This window comes from Sciurus carolinensis, chromosome 4, assembly GCF_902686445.1.
Source record: "Sciurus carolinensis chromosome 4, mSciCar1.2, whole genome shotgun sequence".
NCBI classification, from domain to species: Eukaryota; Metazoa; Chordata; class Mammalia; order Rodentia; family Sciuridae; genus Sciurus; species Sciurus carolinensis.
In genome coordinates this window covers 36,138,191-36,160,080 of record NC_062216.1, presented here as the reverse complement: position 1 = coordinate 36,160,080, position 21,890 = coordinate 36,138,191, and the positions used below count along the sequence as shown (strand labels likewise).

At 35.2% G+C, this 21,890-nt stretch overlaps 1 protein-coding gene across 1 annotated transcript in view; it reads right to left on the bottom strand.

Moving 5' to 3' along the window:
* Positions 1 to 21,890, bottom strand: part of Wwc2 (WW and C2 domain containing 2) — a 221,013-nt gene that overhangs the window by 108,397 nt on the left and 90,726 nt on the right. Inside the window, exon 2 of the mRNA XM_047549990.1 lies at positions 17,606 to 17,715. Coding sequence (XP_047405946.1) covers positions 17,606 to 17,715 — 110 coding nt within the window. The remainder of the gene's footprint in view (positions 1 to 17,605; positions 17,716 to 21,890) is intronic.

Below are 21,890 nucleotides of genomic sequence, written 5' to 3'. Positions count from 1 at the left end.
AGGGGAAACAGAGTCTTGGTACTGAGAAACCTGAGGTCAAAAATGCTGCTTAATTTTAGGTGACACTGCATTCTGGTTGCTTGAAAAGCACTCTGTGTATCTCAACTGACTATGGAGAGCTGAAGCAGTAGCCATCATGGGGTGAGTGTGCCACTGCAGCAACTGTAAGACCCCAGAAATTTAAAAACAAAACACATCACAGCCACAGTATCCCAGCAGGACCTACTGAGGAACCTAGGGCCTGATGGAACATGAGTGAAACATGCACGTAGACCATACCTAGGGGGATCTGAGTCGGAAGGCTGAAGGAGAGACCATTTTAAAAAAGAAATAGTGAGAAGAAACCAAGCAGAACTCCTAGAAATAAAAGACACAATCAATCAAATTAAAAACTCATTTGAAGGCATCATCAACAGATTAGACTGTGTAGAAAACAGAATCTTAGTCCTGGAAGATAAAACTTTAGGCACTGAAGATAGGCTCTATGATCTTGAATCCACAGAGAACTGTAAAGGGGAAAAAAATTATAGAATATGACCAAAATATATAAGAACTCTGGGACAACTTTAAAAGGCCAAATCTGAGACTCATTGGGATAGAAGAGAAAATGAAGACACAAACTAAAGGCATAAAGAACATTTTCACTGAGATAGTTACAGAAAACAGGATCCCATATTAGAAACAAGATAGACCTCTACATACAGGAGGCTTATAGCATCCAAAATAGAACTAGTCAAATAAGAAGTTTGCCAAGACATATTATAATAAAAATGCCTAACACAGAAAATAAGGAAAGAATATTAAAAGTTGCAAAAGAAAAACACCAGGTCACATTTACAGGCAAACCAATAAATCTTACTTCTGATTTCTTACCTCACAACCTAAATATCAAGGAGGGTCTTGCCTTAAAGTCCTAAAAGAAAAAAACTGCCAGTCAAGCTCACTTTTAAATTCAAGGGAGAAATGAAAACTTTCCACAACAAGAATAAACTAAAAGAATTCATGAGCACCAAGTCAGGACTACAAAGAATATACAAAGATAAAATGCACACAGAGGAACTAAAAAGCAATTCCCAAAGCTTCCAACAGATGAAATTCAAGAGAAGAATAATCCACTGGGAATCAAGACAGGATAAAGTATAGCAAGAAACCATAAACATATATCCATATTAACAGTGAATGTTAGCAGCCTCAACTTCCCAATTAAAAGACACAGAATAGCAAAATTTATCAAAAACCATGATGCAATATGCTTATCATCTTACAGGCAAAGGTATCCACAGGCTGAAGTTAAAAAGATGGCAAAAAATATTCCATGCATATCATCCAAGAAAACAAGCAGGAGTAGCTGCTTATTTCTCATATCTGACAAAGCAGATTTCAAGCAAAAATTAATCAGAAGAGTTAAAGGCCACTACATCCTAGGTAAGGGAATAATCCAAAAAGAAGTTATAACAATAGTAAACATTTATGCCACAAACGTCAACACACTCAGTTACATGGAAAAAATACTCCATGATGTTTAATCCCACATAGACTCCAATACAATGATACTGGGTGATTTCAATATATCCTTATCACCAGACAAGTCATTAAAACATAAAATCAATAAAGATATCTCCACCCTAAACAACACTATAAATCAAATGGATCAAATAGAACATTCCCACCTCAAAACATCTGAATTTACCTTCTCAGCTGCACATGGAACTTTTTCCAAAATAGATCATATTCTAGGCCACAAAGCAAATCTTAGCAAATACCGGGGGGTGGGGGATCAATAGAATCCCAAGTGGCCTATCAAATCATCATGGAATGAAGCTAGAAATCGACAGCAAGAAAAATAATAGAAACCATGTGAACACATGGAGATTAATCAGTGCTCTCTTGAATAAAAAATTGATAAGAAAGGATTGAAACTAAAAAAAATTCTTAGAAACCAATGAGCAAAGAGATACAACATATAAAAATCTCTGAGATAGTATGAAAGCAGTTCTAAGAGAAAAATTTATATCACTAAGTGCCTACATTGAAAAATTAAATACCCTATGCTCCACCCTCAAGGTCTTAGAAAAAGAATGAACTAACTCCCAAACCAGTAGAAGATAGGAAATAATTAAGATCACTGAAAATTCAATGAAATTGAGAATAAGAAAACAATACACAGGATCAATGCAACTAAGAGTTGCTTCTTTGAAACAACAAATAAGATTAACAAACCCTTTGCCAAACTAAACAAAAGAAAAAGAAAGAAGTAGGAAATCAACAAGATCACAGATGAAAAAGATATCACCATAGATCCTCCTGAAATGCACAGAATTATCAGAACTTATTTTGACAATTTATACCCAATAAAGTGGAAAATCTGGAAGACACTAACCAATTTCTAGACACATCTGACCTCCCAACTTGGATCAGGAAGATACAACAAACCTAAACAGACTAATATTAAGTAATAAAATTGAAACAGCAATTAAAAGTCTTTCAGAAAAGAAAAGTCCAGGACCTGATGGCTTTTCTATCAGACCTTTACATAAGAATTAATACCAGTCTTCCTCAAAGTATCCCATGAAATTAAAAGAGAGGGAACACTCCCAAATACATGTAATAAAGCCAGTATACTCCCAGTACCAAAATCAGACAGACACACCAAGTACAGAAAAATACAGACCAATATCCCTGATGAACACAGATGCAAAAATCCTTAGTAAAATATTAGCAAACTGTATTCCAAAACACATCAAAACAATAATACACCATGATCAAGTGAGTTTCATTCCAAATGCAAGATTTGTTTAAAATATGCAAATCAATAAGTGAAATTTAACACTTAAACAGAATTAAGGGCAAAGATCATGATTATCTCAACTGATGCAGGAAAAGTCCTTAATAAAATCCAATGACCACTCATGTTACAAACACTGGAGAAGTTAGGGATTGAGGGAACTTACCTCAACATTGTAAATGTCATTTATGACATATCAAAAGCCAACATCATACTAAATGGAGAAAAACAAAAGGCATTTCCTCTAAAATAAGGAACACGACAAGGCCATTCACTTTCACTATTTCTACTCTATATAGCACTTGAAACATCAGCCAGAGCAATCAGGCAAGAAAAGGAAACCAAGGGGAAACAAATAGGAAAATAAGTCAAACTATTTCTGTTTGATGACAGTATTATCCCATATCTAGAAGACTCAAAAAACTCAGAAGACTTCTAGAGTTTATAAATGAGTTTAGCAAAGTAACACAATACAAGACCAATACCCATAAATCAATAGCTTTTCTATACTCCAAAAGTGAATCAGCTGAGGAATAATCAGAAAAACAATCCAATTCACAATGATCTCAAAAAAAAAAATCAAATACTTGGGAATTAATATAGTCAAGGAGGTCAAAAAGCTCTACAATGAAAATTAAGGAACACTGAAGAAAGAAATTGAAGAACACCTCAGAAGATAGAAAGACATCCCATGTTCTTGAATAGGGAGAATGTATATTGCCAAAATGGCCATACTATCAAAAATAATATACAGATTCAATGCAAACCCTATAAATACCAATGACATTTTTTCACAGAATTAGAAAAAGCAGTCCCTACGTTCATTTGAAAGAATAAGAGAACCAAAAGAGACAAAACAATATTAAGCAAAAAAAAAAAAAAAGCAGGAGGCATCACAATACCTGATCTGAAATTATACCACAAAGCCATAATAACAACCACAGCAAAATAGACATGAAGACCAATGGAACAGGATTGAAAACAGAGACATCTCCACATACCTATATATAGCCTTCTGATATTGGACAAAGGTGCCAAAAATATATCTTAGAGAAAAGACAGTTTTTTTAACAAATGATGCTAAGAAAACTGCATAGCTATATGTAGAAAAATGAAATTAGACTCCTCTCTCTCACTGTGCACAAAATGTAAATTGAAATGAATCAAAGACTTAGGAAATGGATCAGAAACTTTACGATTGCTAGAAGAAAACATAGGGACAACACTCAATCATTTAAGTGCTGGCACTGATTTCCTTAACAAGACCCCCAAAGCGTAAGAAATAAAACCAAGAATCAATAAGTAGGTTGCCATCAAACTAAAAAGCTTCTGCACAGCAAAGGAAATGATTAAGAGCGTGAAGAGAGAACCTACAGAATGGGAGAAAATCTTGGCCAGCTACTCCTTCGATTGGAAATTAATATCCAGAATATACAAAAAACTTGACACCAAGAAAACAACCTAATCAATAAATGGGCAAAAAACCGAAACAGAAATTTCTCAAAAGAAGAAACACAAATGGCCACAAATATATGAAAAAATGTTCAACATCTCTAGTAATCAGGGAAATGCAAATCAAAACCACTTAGATTTCATCTCACTCCAGTCAGAATGGTGTTAATCAAGAATACAAACAACAATAAATGCTGACAACATTGTGCAGAAAAAGGAACACTTGTAGATTGTTGGTGGGACTCAAGACTACTACAACCATTCTGGAAAGCATGGGGATGGAACACCATATAACTCCGCTATTCCACTCCTTTGTATTTTCCCAGAAGATCTGATATCCACATATTACAGCAATACAGCCACCTCAATGTTTATAGCAGCACAATTCACAATAACTAAATATGGAATCAACCCAGATGCCCATCAATAGAGGAATAGATTAAGAAATTATGGTATACGCACGCACGCGCGTGCACACGCACACACACACAATGGAGTTCTACTCAGTCATAAAAAAGAATGTAATCATGGCATTTGTCAGTAAATGGATAGAAATGGGGAGTATCATGCTAAGTGAAATTAGCCAAACTCAGAAACTCAAAGGTCGAATGTTTTATCTCATATGCAGAAATTAGAGTAAAATAAAGGAAAGGGAGAGAAAAAGATAGGATAATACAAGGAATAAATCAAATATAAATTAATAGGTAAAAAAAAGTCAAGTACAGTAGAGGAAGGAGAATGGGAGATAGGAAGGAGAACAGAAGGGAAAAGGGGGAGAAAAAAAGGGGATCATGAATTGCAATCAATTTCCAAGCATTTATGAGTTTGTTGGAATGAGCCCAACTACTATGTATAACTATAAAATATTCATAAAGAAAAAAGATTAAAAAGATAATTTGAGGCTAACATGTAGATGGAGAGTCATCTGCATAGTAATTGCAAAGGAAAACACTATTATGGATTTTAAAAGAGTATGCTAAAAGAACAGGGTGAGCTCATATCTTGGGGAAAAGACATGATTTATGAACCCTCAAAAGAAAAATGAGTCAAATGAAGAAAGAAGGAACAGTCTGAAGTAAAAGGAAAAAAACACATTAAAGAAGAAAGGCACAATCATTTACCTAAAATCTACATTCAGGTAGAAAAAAATGCTGCCTGAGAAATCCCTAAATTTGACAAATATATGGAATATGTAAATCATCACATTGTCAGAAGTTAGTATTATTACCACTACATTAAATTTTACTTAGATGTGTTACATATCTAAAATTTTTATTTGATAAATATCTTAGTAGCTTACTTCCCTAGGAAAATTTAAAGGATGAAATAGGCTAGAGATGCTATAGAAGGGCACAAAATTTACTTCTCTCCATCTAAATCAAACATGTCCAAATGAAACATTATAAACACTTAAGAAATTCTCCTTCAATCTGGACACAAAATATGTTGCTTCAATGCTTTTATAGCAGAGAGTGTTCAGGGCTACCCATCTGGGACCTCTCCCTTATAGGAGCAGCACTTTCTCTTTGTTTAAAGAAAGAAAGAACCATGGCATTTGCAAATAAATGGATAGAACTGGAGAATATCATGCTAAGTGAAATAAGCCAATCCCAAAAAACCAAAGGCCAAATGTTTTCCCTGATAAGTGGAGAATGATATATAATGGAGGTCAGGTGTGTGGGAAGTGAGAGATGAATGGAGGAACTTTGGATTATGTAAAAGGAAATGAGAGGGAGGCGAGGTATGAAAAATAGTGGAATGAGACAGATATCATTACTTTATGTACATGTATGATTACACAACTGGTATGAATCTACATCGTGTACAACCATGGAAACGAAATGATGTACCCCATTTGTGTACACTGAATCAAAATGTAGTCTGGTAAAAAAATTTAAAAATAAATAAATAATTAAAAAAAGAAAAAAGAATATGAAAATGATAACTCATAAAGAAAGAAAGAAAGAAAGAAAGAAAGAAAGAAAGAAAGAAAGAAAGAAAGAAAGAAAGAAAGAAAGAAATTGTTACTTTATGGGGCAGGGAGGCAGGAGAGGAAGAGGAAGAGGAGGAGGAGGAGAAGAATGGTTCAGAATAACATGGAGTGAGCACACACCACCTAATCTCTCCCACTGATTACAACTAGAAACCAAGGACAGAAGACAATATAGAAGACAATCAGAGGAGGACTCTAAAAAATAAGAGCAAGGAGGATTCAGAAAGAAATCAAAACAACAATGGAGACAAAAATGGAGAACTTGACTTAAAATCTTCAACTCTTCAACTCTGCCATGAAGAAAATGAGAAGTCACAGACTAGAAGAAAAGGTTTCACAACAAAAGACTTTAATAAAAAGGTATAAGGAATTCTCACAACTCAGCAATAAGAGAACAAATAACCAAATAAAAACATGGATAAAAGTTATGAACCAGTTCTTGACACACACAAAAAAATGAATATGCACAAACACACACACACAGGAATGACAGTACAGTAAGAGATACTGGATGTTTGCAGGGACCTGCAAAGTAAAACCACAATGAGTTACCATTTCACCCCTGATAAAATTTAGAATGACAACACCAAAAGCAACTGGAACTCTCAAGCATTACTATAGTACAACCACTTTATAGAACTGTCTGGCCATTTCTTCTAAAGCCAATGCTTACAATATGGCTTAGCAGTTCTACCCTAGGATCTTTATGCTCGACACGATGGTATACTCCCACAAAAAGATATTCACAATAGCTACAATCATAATAAGCAAGTGGAAATAACCCCAAACATTCATCAAACGGTGAACGAATAAACAATTTCAGGTACATTCATACAATCAAAGAGTACTCAGGAATAAAAGGGGTAAAGCAAGTGACACATGCAACAACATGAATGGATCTGATACATATTCCCATGTGTTTCCAGAATAGGCAAAACTAATCTATAGCAAAAGAAATCAAGTCAAGGAAGGACTAACTACAAAGGAGAAAGAGAATTTCTCCTATGATGGAAATCTTCACTTGATTGAGATGGTAGACTTAAAGTACACATTTTATTGTATGTTAATTATGTGCCTAAAAATTCATTCTATAATACTACATAAAATTTCATCCTCCAAAATAAAAATAGCTGGAAATACTGAATGAAAAATCAAAAGATGACCTCTATTCTGGAAACCACAGAACTCTGCTGAAACTGAAAAAACTTAAATAAATGGTATATTATACCATATTCATGCTATTCTTATAGCATGCTTCCCAAATTGTCTACAGACACTATCAAACTTCTAACAGACTCTTTTGAAGAAAACAATAAACTGATTCTGAAATAAATTTAATAACATACAAGATCTAAAATAACCAATGTAAATTGGAAAAAGAACAACAACGTTAGAGGACGTTTATTACCTGACTTCAAGACTTAACATGTACAAACAATGCAGTCCTAGAGTAAGGAGAAACAAATAATTAAATGTAATGGAGAAGAGTTCAAATATACAGTTGAATGACTTTCAACCTAGGCTCAATTCACGGAAAAGATGAAAGTCATATTAACAGATGGTTCTGAGGCTGAAGTACAAATTTGAGGTGAGCCTTGGCAATTTAGTGGGACCCTGCCTCAAAATAAAAAGTGCTGAGGATGTAGCTCACTGATAAAGCACCCCTTGGTTTAATCCCTTGTACCAGGGAGAAAAAAACTGATCCTAGAATTTCTCAATATACATAAATAGGGGAAAGTTCTTGACTCCTCACGATACCCAATCTGTTTTTCCTTTAATACTGAGGACTTAACAAACCCTTGAACATACTAGGCAAACAGTCTACATCCACTAAGCTACATCCTCAGCCCTTTATATTTTATTTTGACATGGAATCTTGCCAAGTGCCCAGGCTGGCCTTGAACTTGCTTGCGAGCCTTGAGACAGAATCTTGCCAAGTGCCCAGGCTGGCCTTGAACTTGCTTGCGATCCTCCTGTCTCAGCCTCCTCGGTAGCTAGGATTACAGTGTGCATCACCATGCCCAGCTTAGACCTTGACCTTTATTGTACATTATGAACAAATGTTTATTTATATTGAATATACTTAACAGCAGAAGCTAAAACTCGAAGAAATCACAAGAGACTATCTTTATAACCTGGGAAGATTTTTTTAGGAAACAAAAAACACCAACCAACAAACAAAACACACAACCAAAAAACACATGGACTCAGTAAAAAAGTGAGGGTTTCCATCCTTATATCAGATAAAGTGGACTTCAAGCCAAAGTTAGTCAGAAGGGATAAAGAAGGACATTTCATACTGTTTAAGGGAGCCATAAATCAGGAAGACATAACGATAGTAAATATTTATGCCCCAAACAATGGTGCATCCTGGTACATCAAACAAATCCTTCTCAATATCAAGAATCAAACAGACCACAACACAATAATTCTGGGTGACTTTAATGCACTGCTGTCACCACTAGATAAATCTTCCAAACAAAAACCAACCAAAGAAACCATAGAACTCAATAACATAATCAATAACCTAGACTTAATAGACATATATAGAATATTCCATCCATCAACGAGCAAATTCACTTTCTTCTCAGCAGCACATGGAACCTTCTCAAAAATAGACCATATGTTATGCCGCAAAGCAGCCCTTAGGAAATGCAAAAAAAATAGAGATACTGCCTTGTGTTCTATCAGATCATAATGGACTGAGAGTAGAAATCAATGACAAAATAAAAAACAGAAATTACTCCAACACCTGGAGACTAAATAATATGCTATTGAATGAAACATGGATAACAGAAAACATCAGGGAAGAGATAAAAAAATTCTTAGAGGTCAATGAGAACGACGATACAACATATCAAAATCTCTGGGACACTATGAAAGCGGTACTAAGAGGAAAATTCATTGCATGGAGCGCATTCCAGAAAAGAATGAAAAGTCAACCGCTAAATGACCTAACATTACAGCTCAAAGCCCTAGAAAAAGAAGAACAGAATATCAGAAAAAGTAGTAGAAGACAGGAAGTAATTAAAATCAGAGCTGAAATCAATGAAATTGAAACAAAAGAAACAATTCAAAAAATTGACAAAACAAAAAGTTGGTTCTTTGAAAAAGTAGACAAACCCTTAGCCACACTAACAAAGAGAAGGAGAGAGAAAACTCAAATTACTAAAACTCGTGATGAAAAAGGAACTATCATGACAGATACCACTGAGATACAGAACATAATGAGAAGCTACTTCGAAAATCTGTATTCCGCAAAATAGAAACTACCAAAGACACTGACAAATTTCTAGAGACATATGCTCCTCCCAAACTGAACCAGAAGGACATATACAATTTAAACAGATCAATATCAAACAATGAGGGCTGGGGAGATAGCTCAGTTGGTAGAGTGCTTGTCTTGCAAGCACAAGGCCCTGGGTTCAATCGCCAGCACTGAAAAAAAAAAAAAAAAAAAAAAAAAAAAAATCAAGCAATGAAATAGAAGAAGCCATTAAAAACCTACCATCCAAGAAAAGCCCAGGACCAGACGGATTCTCAGCTGAGTTCTACAAGACCTTCAAAGAAGAACTCATTCCAAAACTTCTCAAAGTATTCCAGGAAATAGAAAAGGAGGATACCCTACCAAACTCATTCTATGAAGCTAATATCACCCTCATACCCAAACCAGGAAGACAGATCAAGGAAAGAAAATTTTAGACCAATATCCTTGATGAATATAGATGCAAAGATCCTTAACAAAATATTGGCAACCTGTATCCAAAAACATATTAAGAAAATCGTGCACCACGATCAAGTGGGGTTCATCCCTGGAATGCAAGGATGGTTTAACATCTGTAAATCAATAAACATAATCCAAGGATAAGAAACATATGGTTATTTCCATTAATGCAGAAAAAACGTTCGACAAAATACAAAACCCCTTCATGCTCAAAACACTTAGAAAAAATAGGGATAAGTAGGAACATACCTGAACATTGTAAAGGCTATTTATGCTAAGCCCATGGCCAACATCATTCTTAATGGAGAAAAACTGAAACCATTCCATTTAAAAACAGGAACAAGACAGGGATGTCCTCTTTCACCACTTCTATTCAACATTGTCCTTGAAACTCTAACCAGAGCAATTAGACAGACTAAAGAAATTAAAGGGATACGAATAGGAAAAGAGGAACTTAAGCTGTCACTATTTGCTAATGACATGATTCTATATTTAGAGGATCCAAAAAACTCCTCCAGAAAACTTCTAGACCTCATCAATGAATTCAGCAAAATAGCAGGCTATAAAATCAACACGCATAAATCTAAAGCATTTTTATACACAAGCGATGAAACATCTGAAAGGGAAATGAAAACAACTCCATTTGCAATAGTCTCAAAAAAAATAAAATACTTGGAATCAATCTAACCAAAGAGGTAAAAGATCGCTACAATGAAAACTACAAAAGATTGAAGAAAGAAATTGAATTAATATTGTCAAAATGGCCATACTACCAAAATGCTATACCAATTCAATGCAATTCCAATTAAAATCCCAATGATGCACCTTACAGAAATAGAGCAAGCAATCATGAAATTTATCTGGAAGAATAAGAAACCCAGAATAGCTAAAGCAATCCTTAACAGGAAGAATGAAACAGGGGATATCGCAATACCAGAACTTCAACTATACTACAAAGCAACAGTAACAAAAACGGCATGGTATTGGTACCAAAATAGACAGGTAGATCAATGATACAGAATAGAGGACACGGACAAAAACCCAAATAAATACAATTTTCTCATACTAGACAAAGGTGCCAAAAATATGCAATGGAGAAAAGATACCCTCTTCAACAAATGGTGTTGGAAAACTGGAAATCCATATGCAACAGAATGAAACTAAACCCTTATCTCTCACCCTGCACAAAAATCAACTCACAATGGATCAAGGACCTTGAAATCAGACTAGAGACCCTGCATCTTATAGAAGAAAAAGTAGGTCCAAATCTTCAACTTGTTGGCTTAGGATCAGACTTCCTTAACAGGACTCCCATAGCACAAGAAATAAAAGCAAGAATCAATAACTGGGATAGGTTCAAACTAAATAGCTTTCTCTCAGCAAAGGAAACTATCAGCAATGCAAAGAGAGAGCCTACAGAGTGGGAGAATATCTTTGCCAATCATACTTCAGATACAGCACTAATCTCCAGAATATATAAAGAACTCAAAAAACTCTACACCAAGAATACAAATAACCCAATCAACAAATGGGCTAAGGATATGAACAGATACTTCACAGAAGATCTACAAGCAATCAACAAACATATGAAAAAATGTTCAACATCTTTAGTAAAGAGAAATGCAAATCAAAACTACACTAAGATTCCATCTCACCCCAATTAGAATGGTGATTATCAAGAATACAAGCAACAACAGGTATTGGCGAGGATGTGGGGAAAAAGGTATACTCATACATTGCTGGTGGGGTTGCAAATTAGTGCAGCCACTCTGGAAAGCAGTGTGGAGATTCCTTAGAAAACTTGGAATGGACCCACCATTTGACTCAGCTATCCCACTCCTCGGTCTATATCCAAAGGACTTAAAATCAGCGTACTACAGAGATATAGCCACATCAATGTTCATAGCTGCTCAATTCACAATAGCCAGACTGTGGAACCAACCTAGATGCCCTTCAATTGATGAATGGATAAAGAAACTGAAATATTTATAGCTGAAATATTACTCAGCTATAAAGAATAAAATTATGGCATTTGCAGACAAATGGATGAAATTGGAGAATATCATGCTAAGTGAGATAAGCCAATCTCAAAAAACCAAAGGACAATGATCTCGCTGATAAGCAAATGATGACACATAATGGGGAGTGGGAGGGGGGCAAGAATGGAGGAAGGAGGGACTGTATAGAGGGAAAAGAGGGGTAGGAGGGGGGGATAACAGAATGAATCAAAAAAAAAAAAAAAAACCACCATAAAAGGAAAATAAGTGACAACAAAATTTAAAATTCTAATCTTCAAAGTAACCACTAAGAAACTAAGTAAGCAAGTGAAAAACTAAAAAACAAATATTCATAGCATGTGTGTGTGTGTATCTGATAAAGAATTCACACACAGAATATATAAAGAATTCCTACAACTCTTTAAAAAAAAAAAAAACCAATACCAATTTACAAATGGGCAAAGAGCTCAACTAGATATTTTCCCAAAGAATATGTACAAATTGCCCATAAACACATGAAAAAATGTTTCCTATCACTAATCATCAGGGAAATGGAAATCAAAACCACAATGACAAAATAACAAGTCTTTATGAGATGTTGAGAAAATGTTAACCATTGTGCACTCTTGGGGGAAGTGTAAAAATGGTATAGACAGTATGAAAAACAGTAAAGGTCTTTCAATTAAAGACAGAACTATGATAATGCTCTAACAGGGTATTTATCCAAACAATTCCAACTAGGATCCCGAGGAGGTATTTGCACACCCCTGTTCGTTGAAGCATTATTCACAACCAAAAGTTGTAAACAATGTACATGTCCATCACCAGATGAATGGGTAAAGAAAATACAGGACACACCTACAAGAGAGCCTTTAAAAGGTCACCGAGCCTTAAAAAAGAAGGAAAGGAAATCCTGTATTATGATAAGACATGAATAAATCTTAAAAACGAATACTTACTTCAAAAAACAGACAGTTTGATATCAAAACTAGTCGAACTTCAGTTAAATCAGAAATTAGAATGTTGATTGCCAGGAACAAAAAGGAGGAAAGGAAATGGAGCTTCAGACCCATGGGTCTGAAGAGTTTTAGTTTTTGCACACTGAAAAACTTCTAGAGATCTGTTGGAACAATGTGCATAGAATTAACACTAATGTACTATATACTTCAAAATGGTTGATGATGGGCTGGGGATATAGCTCAGTTGGTAGAGTGCTTGCCTTGCAAGCACAAGGCCCTGGATTTGATCCCCAGCACCACCAAAAAAAAAAAAAGAAAGAAAGAAAATGGTTGATGAATTAGAGATGTAGCTTAGTGGTAAAATGCTTACCTACTATGCACAAGGCCCTGAGTTTGACCCCCAGCACCACCAAAAAAAAGAAAAGAAAAACATAATAAACTTCTTAATTTTTTTACCACAATTTTTTAAAAAAGACATTTAATAATGTGCATAGCAGCTTTTTCCATAATAGCTAAAACCTGGAAACAAATGAAATTGCAAAATAGATTTTTAAAACTGATTTGCTCAGATGGTAGATTACTACTCATCAATAAAAAGGAAATATACTACCTTATAAACAATATCATAAATGAAATTAAGTCCATTGTTATACCTCTGTGAAGTACCTAAGCTTGTTGCCCATTTTTATTTTGGGTTGTCTTTCTAACACTGATTTTCAGGAGTTTTTTATATATTCTCCATGTGGATTCTTGCAAATACACTAATTCTCTTCTTCCGTGTACTGTCTGAATCAGTAGTGCAGTCTTTAAAAATACATTGAATGAAAGAATCTATTCCTAAAATCTAAGGAAGTTCTAAATTCTAGAATAGGCAAAACTAAAATCTGAACAATGTTTGTAACACTAGGAAAGAGCTGCCTGGACAGGGTTAGGATAGAACTTACTGAGGTGATGGAATTCCGTATCTTGATTGGGATGGAAGATACAAAAAATTATGTACCTGTCAGAGTTCACTGAAAATACACAATATCTGTGCAGTTCCATGCATGCAAACAACATCTAGGTAACTAAAAGAAAGAAAAAAATTGTGGTATAACCGTGACCCTACCAAAAGGTGATTTTCTTTTGATTGCAGTAATAATATCAAAACCTCATAACTAACTTCTAGATAGATGCAAACCCTCCCATAAATGTCTATACCCTCCCATCAATTCATTCATGTTTATACCATTAAAAGGTAAATGCTAACATAAAACACATAAGGCCTGAAGTAACTATCACTGTCAAGGTCAAATCTTCCTGCTAAATATTGAAGAGTGTTTCAGAGATATAGTATTAAAACAACCAAACATTCCTTATTTCATTTTTTATCTAAATAAAGGGAAAATAATGCTGAAAATATACAATGCCAAAACACAACATATGTGTAGACCAGCTGTTATGAGAACATAATACCATTTGCTCCCTAAACTACCTCACAGCAATGTCTTGAAGATTAATGAGATAATGAGTCAGATCCTTTTCAGAGAATAAACTACTTGCTGTGGGTAATTTGGATATTTTAGGACACAGTAAATCCATCAGGCCACTAGGTTACAATTACTACACTAAAGCAAAATGGTAGACTTAAAAATTTATATTCTGATAATCAATTTTTTATATATTCAGAATAGTGCTTTCTGAAGTACAATTTACACTTGAAATATACTTTATTTTCTTTTAAACCAGCTTTTATTCTGTGCGTTAGGCAATAAGCTCTTCCTTTCTTTTAACATATGAGTTAATCATTATAGTAGGCACCCAAAGATGAAGAAATAAAAGTTGCAATCACTGCCCTCAAGAAGCTCACAATTTAGTAAGAAAAACATACAAATAAATTGAAATGTAATGTGATGGTGCATTCTACATACCTGGTATTATGAAAATAACCAGACTGGGCAACAAATCCAGAATGGGGTGGAGACGTGTGAGGTTCAGGCATGAGTGTCAGAGAAGCCTTTGGGAAGCAGTGGAAATTGAATAGACTAGACCAATTCTGGAAGGATGTGGCATTTGGTCCAAAGGGAAGACCTAGGGGATTGGGAAGAAAGGTATAGGTCTAGACCAAAAGACATAAAGAAAGGTGGAAAACCAGGGAAGCAAAAGATACTATTGAAAGATCCTCAAATGCTGGGACAGGGCAGGAAATGAAAATGGAGGGCAGAAGGGGCAGACTGGAAAGAATCCTATAGTAAGGAACCAAATTTGGCAACTGACACCCTGAAGGAAGTAACTAAAATTATCACCTAAGAAAATCTGCAGGGTACAAACTGCAGACTGTACAAAAGTCCTGATAGCAGGAACAGATGAAAAAGGGATAGACAAGAGAAACTTGGACTGCAGCAGGCGGGTAGTGAAAAGGAAACACCAGCAAAAGGTGCCATGAAACCCCAGGAATAACCCAAAGTTACAAGGAGGATGATACTATAGTTTTGGCTGGCTTTGATCATCTGTGTGGTTTCAGATGACCTCCAGCAAGAATGATTTCTGTGAGATGTAGGAGAACAATGGAGGAAATGAAGTTCAAGCAGAGCATGGCGTTTAGTAAGTTTGTCTGGAAAGGGAAGACAGAGGACCGTAGCTGGTAAGGGATTAGGGTGAAGGATGGTCTTGAGGGGTGGGGCGAAATTTACTGTCACTTGTTTATTCTTTTGTAGTTTTGGTTTAGTTTCATTTTGACAGTTTCCAATGTTTAAGACAGAAGAATCACTAGAACTGGTGGGAGAAAAATTAAAAAGTAAAGTCATCAAACAGGAGAGAAGGATGGGATATAAGCGTGATTGAGATATCTGCAGGGTGGGGGTGTGGGGGTCCCAAATACTCTTTCACCAAGAAAGAAGAAGCCCTGTAAGATGGATTTAGATACTAAAGAGTTGGCAGTTGGTCGGAAGAAGTTGAGGGAATCTGCTTTCTTATTTTGGTATCATGAGAGATTATTTCCTCTGAACCAGTACAGCTAGGCTGGCTTCTGGTTTCCCAAATACTTTAAAGAAAAAAAAAGTTAAATTTTATTCACCTAAAGTAACTGTAAGAGTCTAACAGCTACACATTTCAGATATCCCACTGAAATGCTAATTTGCAGTGACAGAAGAATGAATAACTTAAAAATGAACTTAATTCTACCAAAATTAGTGCCTTCCACTCCACAGATTATGCCATTTGATTGTCATCACTGATAAGCAATAAATCTATTATATAATAATTCAGTAGAAAGAAAGGTTAGAAAACACAAAATTTAAAACTAGCTTTTAAAAACCCCACACAATTCTAGCATGCTCAAGGTCCTGAATCTGATCCCTAACACCACAAACACCCACACCCACGCATATGCACTCATATAAAGACCTCTTCATGGGATTTTTAGAAATTTCCAGGGAGAGATAACTTTGAACAAAAAGAGCATTTCTTTTAATCATTAAAAAAAAAAAAAAGGTTAAAGCAACAACTTGTAGAAACTGTTATTTGTATTCAGGTTGAACTAATGTATGCATGAAAATAGACTCCCAATCTGTACTACACAGATATTCTCTACAACAGATTACAACTTTTATGTGCTCTTTGAAAAACTGAATCAATACCTTAAAGTGCCTGCTCCTTTTCAACCCTCCATTTCATCTACCCATAAGAAAATCACTGTTATTCATTTGGGCTTTTTTTTTTTTTTTTTTGGCGTCTCATAAAATATATAATATACCTAACACAAGTGCTGCTGTAAGCCATCACTAAGGGACAGTATGAAATAAAACACTTTTCTACAGTGATATTATTCCTAATGATATTAAAGGTTACATTTTTAAAAATTTTTAATGCAAGCATAGATCTAAGAGAAATAAGACAAGGATAAATTCATTATATATTCTTCAAAATCTATCAAAATATAATAATCATTCTTAAATGAAATAAGCAAAATGCTCACTAAGATTATTGTATGCAATCATCTGAATGAATTTTCAAATGGTTGGACAAAGAAACGGTCATGTAAAAAAACACACACACACACACAAATAGGAAAAAAAAAAAACTTCAAGTTTTTATTTTTAGAAGGTGTTCATGGCCACAGTAGTCCTCTGCCCTGCCTTTCCATGATAGATCTAAACGCTGTTAAAAATTAAAGACTTTCTCTTCCTGACACAAAGAAATAAAAAAAACAGGAAGAAGAAAAGTGTTCCAGTCTCTCTCACATGTCTTCTGCCTTCCAGAGTTGCTAGTGAGTGCCAGTCCCTCCCCCAGGCCACCAGTCCATACCAGCTACGTCTTCAGACCACACTATGCCCATGCCCAACTCTTCCTGGGGCGAGTACTAGTAGAGAAGGAACCCTCTCCTAAAGATGGAAAGGTTGTGGAACAAGCCACCCACCAGTTCTTTATCTCCAGAGAGCCCTAGAACCGCACTAGAGAAGAAAACTCATTCCCCGCCCAGCAGTCAGCCAGTCAGACAGGACATCCTCTCTCCCTCTTTGTCCCTCTCCATAAAGCAAATCCATACACATGTCCCAAATACCAAAACAGGCATTTTAGTTAAGTATCAGTCATTTAAAAAATAGAGGTTTAAAATAAGAAAATTCACTTTGTAAAATATATGCCCTTTTATGTAACTACATATTTTTGGAAATTTCTTTACTGAAACATTCGCTTTCAGCAAGAAGAAAAACTTACTGTTGATGTGATCGATGTAGTAGACACCAATCTGAGGGTCAAACCCTGCTTCCCATCCCCACGGCAGCTCATCCCCAACACAATCAGCAAATGACAAGGGCTTCGTTAACCTACAATAAACCAGAATAAATACACTTGTGATTTTTTTCTGTCAGACCACATGTCAAAATTCAATATCCTAACCACAAGTTAAATATCTAGGTTGCATTTCCTTTTTGTTCTTAATTACTTCCAGAGTTTGTACTACTGCAAATGAAATACTAAAGAAAGAAAAAACACACAGGGATAAAATACAGACATGCATATCCAAAAAAGCAGAATAAGTTGCTATCCCCTTTTGAAAGTTCACTGCTTAGGATTGGAAAAAAATCTCTGCAATTAATAAATCAAGTCATCTCAAAGCAAAGGGAAATCCAAGCTGAAAGTGAGGAGGCCTGGGATCTAGCTCTAATTCTGTAGCAAAATAGCTGTTGTCCCACTGAAAACAAAAATTTGCCCTAGAATTCAAACACTGGTATCATGGAAATGATATTACTTCTAAGATAAGAATATATGCAATAAACTATACTAATTTCAGATTTGAATGCTATTATATAAATCAAGTAAACACTCAACTGTTAGGTCTGCTATGAGTATTCCTTTACAGGAAAAGACAACATGTCTTATTTTTGTAAGTATCCCATATATATCAGTCACTAAAGAAAATTTTAATGGAACCAAACACAAAGTACTCATATACCAATATGATCTCACCTTTTGAAACTGCCTTACACCTTCTCCTAAAACTACTTTCTAAAATACCTTCTCTTTAATACTAATTACTCTTCAAAACTTTTTCTTTAAAACCAATGGGGAAACTACATGGTTTCCTAAGCAGAATACAGGTTTCAGACATAATTACAGAGGATTTTTTTCCCTTACTCCCTTTGTTTTTGCTTTTGGAATTTTCCCAGGTTGGAGCAGCCATGGCAGGTTAGCATCATAGATTAGTGACATACTTTCTAATTTAATACACTGGCATCACTGACATGGGTCTTACATATGAAATATCTTGGAATCCCTTTTATCTGTCCTAACGAATATCAAAAGTCTCATAGCTCACCTGAAATACAGGTCACTTCCAGAACCACATCATTCATCAGAATAACAAAGCGTATCATCTACCGTTCAGATTACTAGGAGAATGACATGAAATGATTCCGAAGCCTAGTCTACATCAGTCCCCCAAGGACACAAAAGACCAATGGATAAAAAGAAGGGTCCCTTTTTCTTTCCACCTCCCCATAGCATGAAATCTTCTAGAGATGACTCCAAGAATACTGGCCTTTGAAACCAGCTCAACTGACAGAAGTAATAATGAGGGTAACCACCTCTGCCACCGACATACTACAAGACCTCTTAGTTGAACTTTTCTACCTCAGTTTCTTCCTCTTAAGTTATGATCACACACCCCCCCACACATCCTCTCCCTGCAATTTAATTACTTCCTAAGATTGATATGAGGATAAAAAGGAATTAACTTGAAATAGTAACTAGTACACAGTAAACAGTCAATATTAATGATTATTAACACAAACACCTCATATGAATTCTCTCTCAACTCCTAAAAGGAACCAAATCAGGTGGCACAGTACTAAACAGTAGTTCTCAAAGTTTAGTCCCAGGACCAGGAGCATCAAAAGAAAAATTCTTGAACTCTATGGTAGACCTACAAAATCAGAAACTCTAGGACCCAGCAACATATGTTCTCCAGATAATTCTACTGCCTATTAAAATTTGGGAAACACTGGCTTTGGGAACAACTGGCTTAGAAGTTAAGGGCTTGACATTTTTGCAACACAGAAATGTACATTCAACTCCTTGTTCTGCGACTTACTCACTATACAAAATAGGGCAAGTTATTAACTTTAAAAGCCCCAGTTCCCTGTTTTATTTTTTCAAAGAGGTTGGGAGGGAAAGGGTAGACTGTAGAGTTTAAATGAGAAGTAGACAATAAAACATCTGGTAAATGGTAAGCTTCAATATAAGTTCAATGAGTGAAATGAATCTCAAAGATATTAAGCAATCTGCCCCAAAACAGTAACCTGCCATATTTGCTTTGTAATCATGGGGTAAATTTGAGCTCAAATTCCATCTCATATCATCAGTTGCCCAGGAAAATTGATACTTCTTTTGATAAAGGAATTAAATATGCTATCAAAAAAATTCCATGCCAGAGAAAGTGGCCTTATCTACTTTCACTGTCTGTAAAAATCTCTCTTTGATTACCTCAATAAAGTTGACTGGAGTAAGCTCCTCTGCCAGTTTGCCCTGCACAAGATTCTGTTTGAGAACTGTTTCCCTAACACCTTATCAATGTTGTCATAGGCACGCACAGCCGGAAGAAATGAAGAATGAGAAGATATGAAATAGCCAGTTTAAGTGTCAAATAAGAGATCTTATACCTGGTACCAAATCTACATGCTTAAGTTTGAGTATGATATGATAATGTTTATCACTCATATTAAAAGAAGTTATAAAAGCATCAGAATCTGTGACAAGTTATGGTAACTTGATTACACTTGGAAATAATTCAGCTTTTCTTGTGTGTTGGTTAACAGATAATAAGCATTTAACTGTCATTGTTATAAGACTAAAATTATATCCACACAGATATAATTATGAACTCAGTGAATAATTCAGAAGTTGTCATTCCTGAAAATTTTAATGCAAAAATTTCTTGGCAATTTTACTTTAAAAATCAATTTAAACAAGAAACTTCTTATTCTGTATAATTAAGATGGACCAATAAAAATGTCAGTTTAATACTTTATTTTACATATCTACAAAATATATTTTTATGTACTCTATTAATAAGTAAAACCACTAAATACATAATTGTAAGTACTAGAAGTTTTAGGATTAAATTCTTACCCAAATTACAAAATATAAATTGAATAACATCCTCAGAAACTGAACATACAAAATCAAGGACCCTTTTATGCTATTTCCATGATAAGGAGAAAGTAACTACTATGATATAACTAGTTAATATTCCCCCCCCTCAGTCTATAAATATATTCAGTACCCCCATCTTAAAAAAACCCTTTCCTCAAACTTTTTGGGTACTCCCTGGATGTTTACTTCCTAACCATTCACTCACCCTAAGCTAAAGATTTTAAATCTGGAGGACTTTAGAAGGCCCTCCCGACCAAAATCTTTGTGCCACCTAACACCTAAATCCATAGTTACTTCATGAATAAAACACACACACACACACACACACACACACACACACACACACACACACAATTTTTCTTTTGGTGATACTAGTCCTTTATAAATTTGGTTTTCAGATAGCATCTTGCTAAGCTGCCCAGGCTAGCTTCAAAGTTGGATCCTCTGGCCTCAACCACCCAAGTAACTGGAATTACATGTGTGGTACCACACTTGATAATAAATACACTCTTAAAAGGCATTATTTGTGGGTAAGTCACCTTTGAAAGAGCACAAAGCTTATGCTGTTGGTTTTGGGACCCAGATATAACCTATAAAAGCTTCAATGTTTACAATAGTTTATGTAAAACAAGTCAATTTTTACATATAATAATTACACTAATAATATGAAACTTTTACCAAATGCTTATCATGTACTACACATGCTTTAATATATAGAAATGTGTGAAATCCTAAAGTTCTACAAAATAGATATAAACTCCATTTGCAGGAACAAAACCCTATCTCTAATCAAAGATGCATGTGTTTAAGCAACACATACCTCTTCCCTAGTCAACAGATATACTAAAGGTAGTAGTGGCTGCATAATCTGCTGCCTGGGCCTTCACACTGCAAATGTTCAAAATGGACACTCTGAAGAAGCAAAAAAAGCAACTTCTAATCACAAATAAAAGGAAAAAACGCATATCAAAGGCACACAACTCTTAAATTCCTTAACTATTTGACCAAAGATATAAAGCGGCTTTAAAAACAATACCTTTTTGTGGGGGGGAGCGGTTTACTGGGGACTGAACCCATGGGCACTTTACCACTGAGCTACAATCACCAGCCCTTTTTATTTTGAGACAGAGCTCACTAAATTGCTGAGGGACTCACTAAATTTCATTGAGGCTGGCCTTGAATTTATAATCTTCCTGCCTCAGCAATTCGAGTCACTGGGATTATGTTATGGTTTGGATGTGAAGTGTCCCCAAAAACTCACATGAGAAAATGCAAGAAGGTTCAGAGGAGAAATGATTGGGTTGTGAGAGTCTTAACCCAATCAGTGAATTAATCCCTTGATAGGGAT